The sequence below is a fragment of the Pagrus pagrus genome (genome assembly GCF_965226575.1).
Source record: "Pagrus pagrus genome assembly, chromosome: 9".
Lineage (NCBI taxonomy): Eukaryota > Metazoa > Chordata > Actinopteri > Spariformes > Sparidae > Pagrus > Pagrus pagrus.
In genome coordinates, this window is record NC_140193.1 from 26665434 (window position 1) to 26679817 (window position 14384).

Here is a 14384-nt window from a genome sequence, read left to right on the forward strand (position 1 = left end):
ATTTAATACTAATACTAAATTATAATGTTTGGGTAAAACAACTGTATATTTACAGTTGTCTTGCCTCATCTGTCCTCTTATGGGACAGATGGGGGATAAATTGTATTGTGTATTGAGCAAATAAGCACCTGTTGCTGTTCTTTTAGACAGTATTCTGTAGACTGCATGGAACAAACAATATTCATACAACAAATTGACACACACACACACACTTACACACAGAGTGAGCAACTTACTAAAATATTCTTGTATTAAAGGTAATAAATCCATCGACTAGGGTTCACAATATGTATGACACCTGGAAGAGAAAAGCATTAGTCAAACAGTAATTCATTCGCTTGCTGTTTAAAGGGTTAGCAGTCCAAAAGTAGTTCATCAAACGCTGAACTAAATATCACATAAAAAGTTATGTGCATGTTTTCATGAAATATTTAAATGTATCTGCATCTAGAAACAACTTGTAGTTGTAGCCTGGTTCAAAAATTAAAAAACAGCTGAAAATAGTCTTAAATGTATGGAAACAGTTTCTATTTGAAGTAGCTTGTGTAAATACTGGGCTGTATGTAGTTGGGGTTACTGTAGCAGTTAACCTCAGAGTCATAAAGTTGTGTTTGACCTTCTGATGACTGAATTATTAGACACAATCTTTGAATCAGCTTTCCTCGGTTTCACAGGTATTTGTGGCATTTCTGTCGGATGGTGATGAATGTAACAGACAGGTTCAAATACAAAGCCATACCTGCCAGGCTGACAATACAGAGTGTGCCAGAGTCCACACACTCTCTGAGCTTTGTCAGGCTTTTGTCTCACTCCTGTTTAGTACAACTGAAGCAGCTCTTAATTACCTGATAACGCGCCGTTCTTCATCTATCTCGTCTAACTGTACTCCTATTTAAATACAGCAGTGTCGGGCCATCATACCTTTAGACCGGAGATGTCATACTTAAAAACGAAAAGCAAATCCTTCTGCCATCATTGGTGCCATCATTTGAGTGCGTTGAAAAGCGTGTAGACCTCCCGCGGCTGCAGCGACCCTCCCTCTGTCTCCCTGATCCCAAACCCGCAACCTGTCGCCTCCCTGTCAGCTCAACAAACTCTTTTCTAACTGCTGCCTCTCAAACTCATTCATGCACAAACTTCTCCAGGCGTGTGCTCAGTCTGGCTGTCTGTCCCGGGCCCGCTAACGTGCGCAAAGGAAAGTTTTCCTTTGTTGTTGTTAGTTTTTGGAGGCCGCTTGGAGTCGGAGATGGGGCTTGGTTAGACGGAGCTGCCTCCCGTTTCCAGCCATGTCTGGACTGTCACATTGTGTGACCATGCATGAGTGAATCCACAGAGTCATCAGCCTGTCCGGAGTCACACCACGCCCCTGCCAACCTCCCCAAAACCTGTCCAAAATGTGCGCAAAAGTTGACAAAAATGTGCGCAATAGCGTTCCCAAAACTTTGGCACAATATTTAATTGATTTTATTTATTTGTTTTGCACCATTACCTGACCATGATCTGAACCTTGAAAAGTTTTCCCTCAACCCTTCAAAATGTAGACTAAAGTTTTCAAACATAGTAGGCCTAATAGCTACCATATCTTATTAGATAGCACCATTAAAATTATAAGGTCGCTATAAAGACACACTCTACTCTCTGTCCAGTTAAATTAAAGCCAAAATCCAAAAAGTGGGGCAGAATCTGCTGAGGGTCCCCACCGAAATTCAAAGACATATTCCCTGGCATTCCAAAAAATGTAAAGATTCACAGACTCATGGGATCAACTATTTATTACCCTTTACTTAGACCTCATGTGTGCTTTCTGACAAATATAACACAATAGAGATATTAATATTAACATTAGTTGAGTATGTCCCTGAGCACCATAGTTGGCCGCCTGCTAGCACAAATTGGCCGATTTTCACCAAAAACGTTTGTTTCCACTCCATTTTCTGTTTTTATTTTTTGTTTTTAAGCAAAATATGATGTATTTTCACAGTTCCAGTTTCAGTCTTGACATTGACATGGTTGAGGTGAAGTGTGATTATTGGTGCAGTGTTATACAAAGCTGGCAGGTATGCTAAAATATATGGCCTGTTACTGTAGGTAACAAATGCACAGCATGTTTTCTAGCCAGCAGACATACTGCCAAGATTTTGACATGACTTTGTGAGATGACAACCATTTAACATAGCCAATGTAACACTTAAATTATATTCTAGTTTTCCACTCTTTAGTACATCTTTATAGTTAGGAAAAAGAAAGACAGTACTGTCCTAATTTGGAGTTTTAGTTGAATTATTTCCTGTTTTATTTTTAAAGTTCATTCTCCTCATGTTAAGTCAACCATGAAACCTTCTTTCAGAAAGAATATGTACATTAGTTAAAGGCGAAAGACAAATAATTATTTTATCCTGTTTGAACTGAGCAATGAATTAGGCCAACACCTGATGTTTGTCAACTTTAAAGATCATTTTTCAACTCGAGAAAGTCTCATTTTATGTCAAGTTTTGTTTTACTTCCTGTCTTTGTGTGTTTTCCTGCCAGATTTAATTTTCTGCCACGCCCTCGATTGGTTTCTCCTGTCCCTTGTGACCCCTCCCCCTCAGTAGAGTACACAGGTGTGTCTCTTCAGTCTGTGGCAGTTCATCCTTGTACTTTGTTCCAGTGTTGTAGCCTCTTCTTTGTGTTTCTCCAGCCTGTGATTTTGAAATCTTTGCTTTGTTCACTGGACCTTTAATTTTTTTGTGGATTTATGTTTTTTTACATGCTCTCCATTGGATTTGTTGACTTGTGTTTGGACTGCCTTCTGGTTGTTGCCTTTGCCTGCATCATTCCATAAATCTATGTTCCTCAATTTATATTATTAAATCACTGACTGTTCTTCCTCTGAATTGTGTTACCTTGCTTACACAAGCACAGTGTCTGACATTGATTGCACCTCACCACAGCAGTCGACAATGTTTGCACAAACCACTACAGTCGGCCATAGTATTAAAACTGGTAGTAATGATAATGAAATTTACTTGTGATAACCATTACATTTGTTTAGAATTATTTTGGACGGCAGTGCATAGATGCCTGTCATAGCTTAGCAGATTTTTTCATTTATTTTTTAGATTAACATATTGTCTGTGTCTTTATATATTATAGTTAAGACTCTGGTTTAAAAGATTCATAAAAACCTGATATCAGGCAGTTAAAGACAAAACTTTAAGCATGATGCAAGGCTCTCTGAGCAGACTAAAATGTTACTGCATCACCCAGAAAATTGATTTAAAAAGGAAGATGACCTCATATGCCCCAATGGTTCATGGGTAGCTGCAGGAAGGTGTGGTATTATACTATATGTGAGACACACTAACAGAAACACTGTCAACAAACTTTGAGCCACAACATTTTGTTTTTACTGATTTATGAAAAAAAAGTCTCAAAGAGCAAAATGTGATCAAAGTGCGAGTGTAATAAAAACTTAGGTACAAAACACAATCACAAACATGTAATCTCTTCATTTCTTGCTTAGAAAGCGTCTGTTCATTAGTACATTGTTGCTGTTAAAAGCAGACTATTAAACCTTGATTTTGGAAGAAATCTGAGTAGAAAAATGTTAAAAAGAACTTCCTGGGACTGGACTGATCCGGCTCGTCCCTTTTAAAAACAATGTCTTCTACACATGTTTGCTATCACAAATGTAGCATCAGACTGTCACTGTCGCTGTAACAGAAAGCAAGAAGTCAAAGGTCAATGCAGAGCAAACGTACAAAACAGAACTCATTTTTAAGAATCATAATAAAGTCATGCTTTGTCTGAGACTTGGCATTTTTTGGATAATTGTTGAAAACTTTTCTCACCCACTGAAAACATGTCAACATTACACTTCATGTTGTTATTACGAGTTATGTAATGTCAGTAAACAACTCGTCCTTCTATTATTTTGGGAATTGGCACATCTAATTGATTGTCCACCTTGTCTCACACACCCCTTTCCAATCTTTTCTAATCACCAAATCACTATTCTCAGTTCACATAAGGGTATTTTTTACCCACACAGATGTGACTAATCCAACTCAGCTATTCCTGGAGAGATGGAGGACAAAGACATTTTCACTTTGACATCGGCCGTAGTTCCTCGCATTAAGAGGTCGAGCAGTGATTAGTGTGGTGGCTAAAATAAGGCACACGCTGAAAGCTGATACAGCCAGCTGGGGTCAGTATGCACTGCAACAACAACACAAGTCCAAATGACACAGGAGCAGGACAACTTCTGGACGGTCTGAATGTTAGCCAGATGGTAACTGAGAGGGAGACTCATTTGAATCTGTGTATCTATGAAAACAATACTTGAATATTGGGTGAAGGAATCAGTCTCTAATTATATAGAACCTTCAAGAGCAGCTGCCAATTTTTGAAGGTGTCTAACTTGATAGATTGTATTTTGGAGGGTAACAGCATCATCAGGAGGCAAAAACAAATGTTACTAAATGCAAAAATATTGAGTCACAAATTAATTGGATTTTGTCTGGAAATCACTAGAAGCCTGATAGACTTGTATCACAAACCTCAAGCGGGGCGACTGAAACACCACAGTCTGTTCACCCTGATGCCATCCGACAGAAGATATCAGAAGAATCAAACATTGTTTTGTTTTTAAATCCTTGTGATTTAAAAAATGATAATAAATGTGCCTTTTTATCTTGTAGCTTGTATATCTGAATTAATATTTGTGTCATTTGTTTTTGCCTCTTTTGAAACTTTTTGATATCCAGATCAACTCTGCAATTTCAGTTCAAAGCAAATAATTCACAGTTGTCAAATCTGATGTTTGGAGGTTTCTAGCACTTGCTGACTGAGGAGTAATCACTTCTTTTACAGTTCAAATAAATATGTTTCATATTTTTACCACCTGACATGCACGTGTGAAAATTAACATATTCTCAGTGTGTTTAAGTTATTCAGCTCCTGTAAAACTTCAATTTCAAATATATTAAGTTCAAGTAAAACACGGAAGACATTCTGATTTGATTGATCAGCATCAAATCTGTCAGACTACTGTGCTGTAAGATTTCACCATGTTATATAAATTCTTTATCAGCATAATTATATTCTGTGCAACACTCTTCTCAATAATAATAAACACAAAAATGAAAAACTAGCATTATTGGTGTCATTCAACTATTTTTTAAAAACTTAACTTCATGCTACAGATTGATTCAATACAGCAGGATCATAAAAACTCATCTGCTCTTAACAGTTACTGCAAAACATCAATCAAATGTCAGCTCTTGTAAACTAGACACTAAAATGTAATAATAACAAAAGGCACTTGGACCCTTTTCTGCTTCACTTTACATAACTTCATATGTTTTCCTTCCTCTCCTTGAACACTAAAGAGATCATTCAGGCTTTGAGGAAGGAGTTTGTGCTCTAAGGGGTTCCACTGTGAACCACTAGATGTCAGCGTAGGCTCATTCTTCTCTGGTCTAAACCCTGGTCAGACACTCGTGCAATGCTCAGCACATTCAAGCAACTTCAAACTGTGAACAATAAATTAAAACGACTTGTCAATCACCCATTGTAAGGAAAGTAAGGTGACGTGTTGTAATGTGGAAGATCCACATATGTGAAGTAAGACAGTGTTCTTTTTTCTGAGAACACAAACACACGCACAGGTGGGAATTCTTCCAGATTTGAAATTACACACATTTTCTCTATATATATTCATCATTTTTGATTATTATAATTTTTTGCCTCAGGGAAAAACATCTGACTGCCTTGGTGGCAAATATAAGGCCGTATGTGGCATCACTATTAAACAGTGATTTCCCTACAAATAAATGTAGAAAGTAGGTCATTACAACTACTTTTGCTGCTGTCTCACTAAACTAATTTCTGTTGTGGTAATTTTAAGTTCCCATCGTCTCAAAATCTGCTTCAGAAGCTGTGAGACAATTCTTGCCGATGCTCAGATTTAGAGCCTAATTACCAAACTTCAGACACAAACTATGACCACTAGGGGTTGTTGGATGTACAGTTCATGCCTATCTTCTCCTCTGGAAGCCCTCCACCACTGATGGCTGTCCCTTCAACACATGGTCTTGTTGCTGGTTGTATCTGTGGAGGAAGACAACAGCATCTCGTTCTTCTTGTTCTGTAGAAGGGCGTTATCCCGCGTCACGCTGTCTGTGTTGCTGTAATTGTTTTTCCTCTTGTTTGACCTGGTCGTGCATCTCATGAGCGCCTTGACGATGAGATAGCAAAGCTCAGCAATATTCAGCACCATACAGATGGCAGATGAGGACACCATGAAGATGGTGAAGACGGTCTTCTCTGTCGGCCTGGAGATGAAGCAGTCCACCTTGTTGGGGCAGGGCCACTGCTCACACTTCACTAGCCGGGGCATCTGGAAGCCGTCGTAGACAAAGTACAGTGCGTACATGAAGCCACCCTCAAAGATGAGCCGGAAGAACAAGCTGCAGGTGTAGGTCCACCACAGCGGGCCTGTGATTGGCAGACGCCTCCTCTTCAGAGTCTCCAGGTCAGTGTCCGTCATCTTCTCCGTGCCGTTGGAGGCCAGCATGGTCCTCTTATCCCCACGTTTCCTGTAGGCCACGTGCATGGCCACCAGCAAAGCAGGCGTGGACACAAATATAAGCTGCAGGCACCACAAGCGGATGTGCGACACAGGAAAGAAGTGGTCGTAGCAGACATTTTTGCAGCCGGGCTGCTGTGTGTTGCACGTGAAGTCTGACTGCTCGTCCCCCCAGACGCTCTCAGCAGCCAGAACCAGAATAGTGATGCGGAAGATGAAAAGCACAGAAAGCCAAATCTTTCCCAGACTGGTGGAGTGTTTGTTGACGCCGCCCAGCTGGGCATAGAGTGCCCCCCAACTCATCGTGGCAAAGAGGACTCTGGAGGCTCAGACAACCTGTGGAAGGCAGAACAAGGTTAACAGTCTAGAAAAATCCAGTGTTTTGATGAAGGACATATGAGAAACTACCTCTTTCATAGAAAATCCATGTTGCCTACAAATCCTTTCTGAGTGGTTTGTCTTTTCATCATTTTATGATTTTGAACCATGTGTTGTAGAGGGGATAACTATTCTTGACAAACAATCACTTTTAATGGCAGGGCTGAAAACAGACCCAAACCCTGGGACACAGAGGACCAGGTCTATGTTGGTCTAGGGTTTTTTTTTTTGTTATTTATTGGAGCCTTTATTGATAGTACAGCTGATGGTGTGACAGGAGAGGCAGAGAGGTAGCGAGAGAAAGGGAGAGGGAGAGGCGGGGGATGACATGTAGCAAAGACCTGCAGTTCGGGCGGCTGCTAAAGACTCAGTCATTGTACATGGGGAACATGCTCTACCATCTACCAGGTAAGATATGGGGTAACCCGTCCATGATAGATCTGGCACTATGAAGTCAAAGGCCAGGGGACCTAATTATAGAGTTGTCACCAGGGTCTTACAGTATGTATGGCTTTTTCGTGCTATGCTATGTAGAGCAGCACTGCCCAAAGAAGGGCCCGTGGGCCAAAGTGGCCTGCATAAGGTTTGATTTGGTCCATCAGATGTTTCTAAAAATGAATTAATTAAATAAAATACAAATTATGTAATATAAACAGATTTTGTGGGGTTAAAATGCTCTTTTCATAGGTAGGATCAAAGTGAAGGAAATCAGTCAATTAAGGAAACTTAACATAACATAATAGATGTTTGCTTTTAGCTGTTTAACCATTTTTCAGTTTTGGTCCTCCAAGGAAAAAAGTTTTGGCACCCCTGATTTAAAGCATCCATTTTTAGCAGTCAGATAATGATGCAGCCAACATGGGAAAGTTGTTGATTTTCCTCTGATCAGTTTTGTAAAAAGTACCCAAAAGTCATACTTAAGTAAAAGTAAAGATATTGTTCTGATATATTACTTTGCTAAAAGTGAAAGTCATTCATTCCTAAAGTTATCGAGTAAAAGTCTGTATCTGATATTAAATGTCCTTAAGTATCAAAAGTAATGTTCTGGCATCAAATGTACTGAAGTATAAATGTAGAGTGTAATTAAAAGTAAATTATACATATAATCATGTATGTATATACTGTCGGCCAATATTTTTCTGATTATCGGAATCGGTGCCTTTTTTATTCATCAGCCACTAAAATAAAAATAATTTCGTAATGTGGTATTTCGGCTCTGATGCAGCATGTAATCTGCAAAGTAACTAGTAACTACAGTTATCAAATAATAGTGGAGTGAAAAGTACAATATTTTCCTGGAGTGGAAGTATAAAGTAGCAAACGGAAATACTAAATTATACTTTTAAAGTACTTGAGTTAATGTACTTAATTACATCCCATCACTGCATCGTGTAGAGCACTTTTTCTTTACCCAGATCAGGATGTGCAGTGTGCCTCCCACTTATTACCATCATCACCATTATCATCTGATTATTTATATTCATTATTAGAATGATAATCACTTTGCAAATCTATTAAATGATCTACTTTAAAAGGCGCGTTACTTTTCTCCTATAGTAGTACTATTACTGTCGGCTACTCGTACTTCATGGCAGTTATTTTCTATAGAAGTTGTCCAGTAAGAAATAAATGAAGGTGTCCTGTCTTGGGTGAATCGCAGGAGAGAGTCTCATCTTGAAACATTATAATCTGTCCTCTTTTTTATTCTCTCTGTCCATAAAAATAAATTCATCTGTTCGCAGTAATTACCTCGAAGATTACAGAAGATCCGTTAACAGTCAAGTTGCGCTCTTTACTGTATTCTGACTCTTGGGGACTGGATAAGTAAAATAAAGTTGTTTTCAGACATGAATCATGCTCACCAGTGGGACCACACACTTATTAAACGGAAGCCCGACATCATACTGTTAATATCCTATCGATACTATAAGCAGCAGTACGTTTATCATCCGTACATACTCGGAATTCAGGGTAAAGTGCAGTGAGATCACACATCTGAAGTCGCAGGTTATAAAACCAAGAACTCACCTGTCTCTGTAGAGAAAATCCAAAATATCTCAATAATGTCCCATGAAGGGAAAAACAAGTTAATCCTTCCTTCTTCTGTGATCTGAGGACAACTGTCCCGACTGCTGGGGACGACGTTTGACTTTAAGCCGAGTGCACAGGTGTCTTGGAGTTTTGTCATCATCCCTCCCTCTCAGGGTGGGGCCTTCCTGAAACCCATGGAAGACACAGCCTGTAGGAGGCAAGGCTGACTCTAGCTGCCACAGGTCACCAGCCTCCTCTCCTCTGTGTGTCTGCATGGGGACTACAGTTTCATAATCATCAGACAGAAGTTTCCGTTGTTTAAGCATTCCCAATAAAATGCATGTTCTCCTCTCAGTGCCTCTCTCCGCTCCGCTAACAAAGCCTAACAGTAACTAACAGTAGTTTAGAAATGGAGTCTGCTGACATAAACTAACACAGCACAGTAGCTGCTCTGTAGTCTGGTGGTACAGCAGCAGATACTTCTTTATCTTTATATCAGACTGTGACTGGGTGGGTGTTGTTTTGAAGTGTCCTTTGGGCTCTGTGCAGACATCTCACTCCACTGATGTCACTGATGCTCTGTAGATGGTACCAGTGATGTTCTGGTGGTTTTTATCACCCGCTGTAGAACCTTCCTGTCCTGGGGCGTGATGAACCATGTCAGCTTGTTATGTTTCCAGTCAGGATGCTTTCTGTTGCTCCTCTGTAAAAGCTATATGGAACTTAACAGTTGAACTCAACCTTCTTAAGTTTCCATAAGAAGAAGTTGAGCCTATTTTTGTGCTTTATTTATATGTATATATATAATTTGATAATATCCAAGAGACCCTAAGGATAATTTACAACATGTACTCATTTAAATAGTTGTTGCTGAATGGTTACAGTCATCAAATTAATAACAGGAAGTATTTTGTTAAAATCAGAATTAAGTCATCTTCAATTCATTGTCAATTTCAAATTCATATCTTCATTAGTTTTCACTTTCTTGCAGCCAAATTCTGATTCTGTGTAGTATAAATGTAGTTATTTGGTGCTGAATAAAAAAATGAGTGCCACACATTTTGTTAAATATAAGTTCAGAGCTGAAAAACCCACTTCTTGCATTGTTCTGACCGTAGATTTTCCCAAGAAGGATTATTTTAATTTCCTTGAAACTTTAATATGTGAAAGTGTTGATACACACACACACACACACACACACACACACACATATATATATATATATATATATATATGTGTGTGTGTGTGTGTGTGTGTGTGTGTATATATATAAAAATCAAAAATGTTGAATTACTCCATCATTGTTTAGGATTTTTTTAAATTAACTATTTCTTTCTGCACTTTTTTATGCAGGACCAAATAACTTCAAGATGTGACAGAACTACACAAATACTACAGTGAACTACATAAATACTACACAGAACTGCATAAATACTACACAGAACTACATAAATACTACACAGAACTGCATAAATACTACACAGAACTACATTAATACTACACAGAACTGCATTAATACTACACAAAACTACATTAATACTATACAGAACTGCAATAATACTACACAGAACTACATAAATAATACACAGAACTGCATTAATACTACATAGAACTACATAAATACTACACAGAACTACAACTGGAGGGGAGTTTGCAGGCTTTTAAACTCTTGAGATCACCCACACTCCTGTGGAGGGCAAACTCCTCAGGTCAAGACTCTGCTGTCCACTTACATCTGAAGGAGAAAAATCATTCCTTTGAGCACAACAATGTAAGCATTTTAGCCAGAGAAGACAGATGGTTTGAAAGAGGAGTAAAGGAATCCATCTATGTCAAACTGGAACAACCGTCTTTGAACAGAAGAGGTGGCCTACAACATCACTCATCTACAATACTGTACTGAGTCCTCTCCACAGACAGCTTAACAATCATTCACACCTGGGCTCACCTAGCCCTAGCAGCCCACATGAAGGCCGGTTGGATCAACGACCCACAAGTGGCCCTAACGACTCTGAAACTCAGAGCTCACACGTGTCCTTAACGGCTCTGTAAGGACACTCCCACACAGAGTTTAGAAGCCTGTAACTCCCCTCCAGTTAGTTAGAACTGAAGAAGCCTCTTGGATGAGAGGTGAAACATCTTCAAGAAACTGAAACACGTCCAGTTGCCTACGATACAGCACTTAGAATAATCAGTGCTCATTTCATGTTTCCATTTTAGAGACATGAAGAGTTATATAAATAGTTGCTGTTTTTTAAACAGTCAGAATTCTCTGATTCCAGCTTCTTAAATGTGAATATTTCCTGGTTTATTTCCTCCTCTATGACAATAAACTGAATATCTTTGGTTTGTGGACAAAACAAGACATTTGAGGACGTCATCTTGGGCTTCTGGTCGACATTTTTCACCATTTTCTGAGATTTTTTATAGAGCAAACAACTAATCGCTTAATTGCATCAACAATGAAAATAATCATTAGTCAAAGCCCTTATTTATACAGTATAAACTTTATATACAGTATATGCACATCCTGTACACATACTTGTGTATTTATCAATACTTTATACACATTTCATGTTTTTGCTTTGGCGTTGACAACTTGACACATGTGATGGTCACGCTGACTTAAAATCACTGTGAAATGACATCTGCAACATGATCAGAGCAGAAATGTCAAAGCTGGCCTAAAGACGCACTCGTGACATGTTCCCATTCATTGTTTGATGGGACCCAGGACTCTATCTGTAACCAACTAATGCTATGCACATCATCGATTTGTTCTGCTGGGGGGAAGAGAGGCCACTTCAGTTCTCATCTAATATGTGATTTCATAGTTTTATTTTCCTTCTATTAAGTCAGTGGCAATGGGGGCGTGGGCCCCTCTGGGGGGCATGGAGCCAGTGCAGGGGGGCATGGATGACCAGGAGAAAACATGAAGTGTATTTAAGTTGAAAGAATACAATTTATTTATTTATTTGACTAAAATTAAACTTAGATCCTCCTTACATGGCCCCTCTGTCATTGTTTATCATTAATAAAAATTGTGGGGTGGGAGGACATGGACATAAACGTGTGATTCCATTATTTTTATTTATCAAAACACAATTTCACCATTATGTGGTCTCTAGCACCTAGTGACATGATCGTCTTAAATTCAGTCTCTCAATTACCACAATGTAAGCTTGAGATCAAATTGCACACAAAAATAACAAATACTGCAGATTTGGAAAATGATTTTTATTAAAATTGATCCCCCTTCCTCTTATTTTGCAAACCTCAGTTCTTTCATAATGTTCAAATGTTTATTATTGCTCCGACCAAACTTTTCGTCCCAACCGAAATATCATTGTTATTATTGACATTTTTATCAAATGAGGTGTCTGTCTGCTGAAATCTTATCTGTCAAATTTCAGTCTTTGGTTGTGAAGGCAGGAGCCATTCACAACCTACAGTATGTTCAACAAAGCTTATATTCTATTTTTAATGCTTTGTTCTCACCCAACCATTAGGAAGCTTAATTCTCTTCAGACGAGAATTCACATAAATTAACGCCACTAATTCAGTTTGGCCTTAGCTTTTCAACAAACCCTACATGTTTTCACTGTTTTTAGATATCCTGGACATTATTCAAAGTTTTCAAATCCAGCAATGAGCATTTGGCGTCAGCTTCTCAACAGGCAGCATTCACAACCGCAAGTTCTTCAGAACTTGCCTTCTCTTGTTTTCCATTTGTTGCTTTCATTACAATTTATAATCTAAGAGGGATCAGAAAACCTCTTGCAGGGGTCATACAGATAATCAAGAAATAAGATTCCTATTGTCTGGCAGCAATCATAATCAGACAAAATGTGTTCTTCACTTTCGGACCTTGTATTCAGACCAAATCAGGCGTTGTGGCGATTAACCCAGGGTTGTGCGGCTGTATTAGGAGTACACACCTGGGAGATTATCATAATGTGGTTCACGAATCCGACTGAATAGTGCCAGATTCAGGATCTCGGCTTAGGAGCAACTACTTTTCCAGAGAGGCTTCAACTAATAAGAAAACATCTAATTATCATAGTAGTAGCCTATATTTATAGTCATTTTATAAATATAGTGTAAAAGGCTTGTTGAACAGCTGGTCTTAATCGCCGGCTTATGTGATTGGCCACTGCAGCGTGACATCAGGTTATGTTAATCCAAAAGTCGATTCAGTGGAAATTTTTGGCTGCAAAGGTGATGCGTCTTTTCTCCTCATTGGCTGCGGACTAAATGCACTTCACACACTCAAAATGAACAGGAGGACTGGCATTTTCGCCGCAACCCCTGATTTGGTCTGAATGAGGCCTTAGTGCTCCTTCTTCAGTTTGGCTAGATTCATGAGGAGCTGGTCCCTCCTCTGAATCCTGGCTGTCAGATGCTGCTGGTCGCTGGGAATCAGCTCACGCATCTCCTGTGGACATCAGGAAGGAAACGTATGTGAGAAAAAGCAGATTGTCAGAGCAAAGATTAGAAGGCTTTGAGGGGACAGGACCGCCCTCTGACAGCCATACTGGAGAATCAATTATTTCTCTAGCACTATGATTATAATAAAACAAATACAGTTCATTTCTGTTTTTCTTTTTCACTAGAAACTGATCCTTACTGATCCTTTTGTGCTTGAATAATATTAGTTTGTTTGTAAAAACATAGGGAGCCACCACATCGATTGTCACACTGGATAACATATGTTTGGTGTAAGCGGGCTCTAACACAGGTGGCAGAGAGACTCAATGTCTGATTCCCACGTTCTCACTGGATTTGTCATGTGTTCTGGTAAACACAGTTAGTCATGCTGATGGTTCTCATCCTTGGTACATGTTGGTTGCTTTGCCTCCACAGTAGGAATGGAGATGGGGGGGATAGTGTACAGGCCTAGAGTAAAGTAAGCTGTGACAAAGACGGCAGTGCGAGGACTTTTCAAACTGGTAGAATCTTCTCTAGCGCGACTCCTCTTGTGTTAGCAGCTGAGTTGAGTCTAGAGCTAAAGGCAGGACTGCAGGTGATGCAGACAAACTATGTAACAGTAGTGGTTTGCGTTTACAGGAAAGCTAGAAGGGGTATTTGACAGGTTTTCATTAGAGTATTCCTTTGAAAACCTAGGAAGGCCGACGTTAATGTTGTGGGATTTTGTTCTTGTATTCATTGCGGTCTTCATACTTTAGACACAGTAGATATTTCTGAGTGTTAATCTATGTAACTGTTGAATAAGAATCAGGACACTGTAAATGCGACTGATTTGGTCAACTTGCAACAGCATTATTTAAAGGGAATGTCCTAACTGAGAAAAGGCCTTTCTGAAGAACTACAAACTCATGTACTGGGTTGAAGAAAACAGCACTGACTGCTGTTGCTCCTGAAACTAGTTTACCTTAAAGTATTT

General features: G+C 39.2%; 2 protein-coding genes across 3 annotated transcripts in view; both read right to left on the minus strand.

The window, feature by feature from the left end:
• Positions 1-3425: 3425 nt before the first annotated feature.
• On the minus strand, positions 3426-9093 carry gjb8 (gap junction protein beta 8). The gene is made up of 2 exons (XM_084362525.1): positions 8978-9093; positions 3426-6907 (listed from the first exon to the last, which is right to left on the minus strand). The coding sequence occupies exon 2, from the start codon at positions 6872-6874 to the stop codon at positions 6065-6067; it is 810 nt and encodes a 269-aa protein (XP_084218651.1). The 5' UTR covers positions 6875-6907; positions 8978-9093; the 3' UTR covers positions 3426-6064.
• Positions 9094-12198: 3105 nt separating this feature from the next.
• cryl1 (crystallin, lambda 1) overlaps positions 12199-14384 on the minus strand; it is a 30707-nt gene continuing 28521 nt past the window's right edge. For both annotated transcript variants that reach the window (XM_084362836.1, XM_084362837.1), the window contains exon 9: positions 12199-13415. In XM_084362836.1, coding sequence (XP_084218962.1) covers positions 13311-13415 — 105 coding nt within the window. In that variant the 3' untranslated portion in view covers positions 12199-13310. The remainder of the gene's footprint in view (positions 13416-14384) is intronic.

Bases quoted from the DNA above. Each gene is read 5' to 3' on its own strand.
- gjb8 (XM_084362525.1), bottom strand. From the start codon at position 6,874: ATGAGTTGGGGGGCACTCTATGCCCAGCTGGGCGGCGTCAACAAACAC.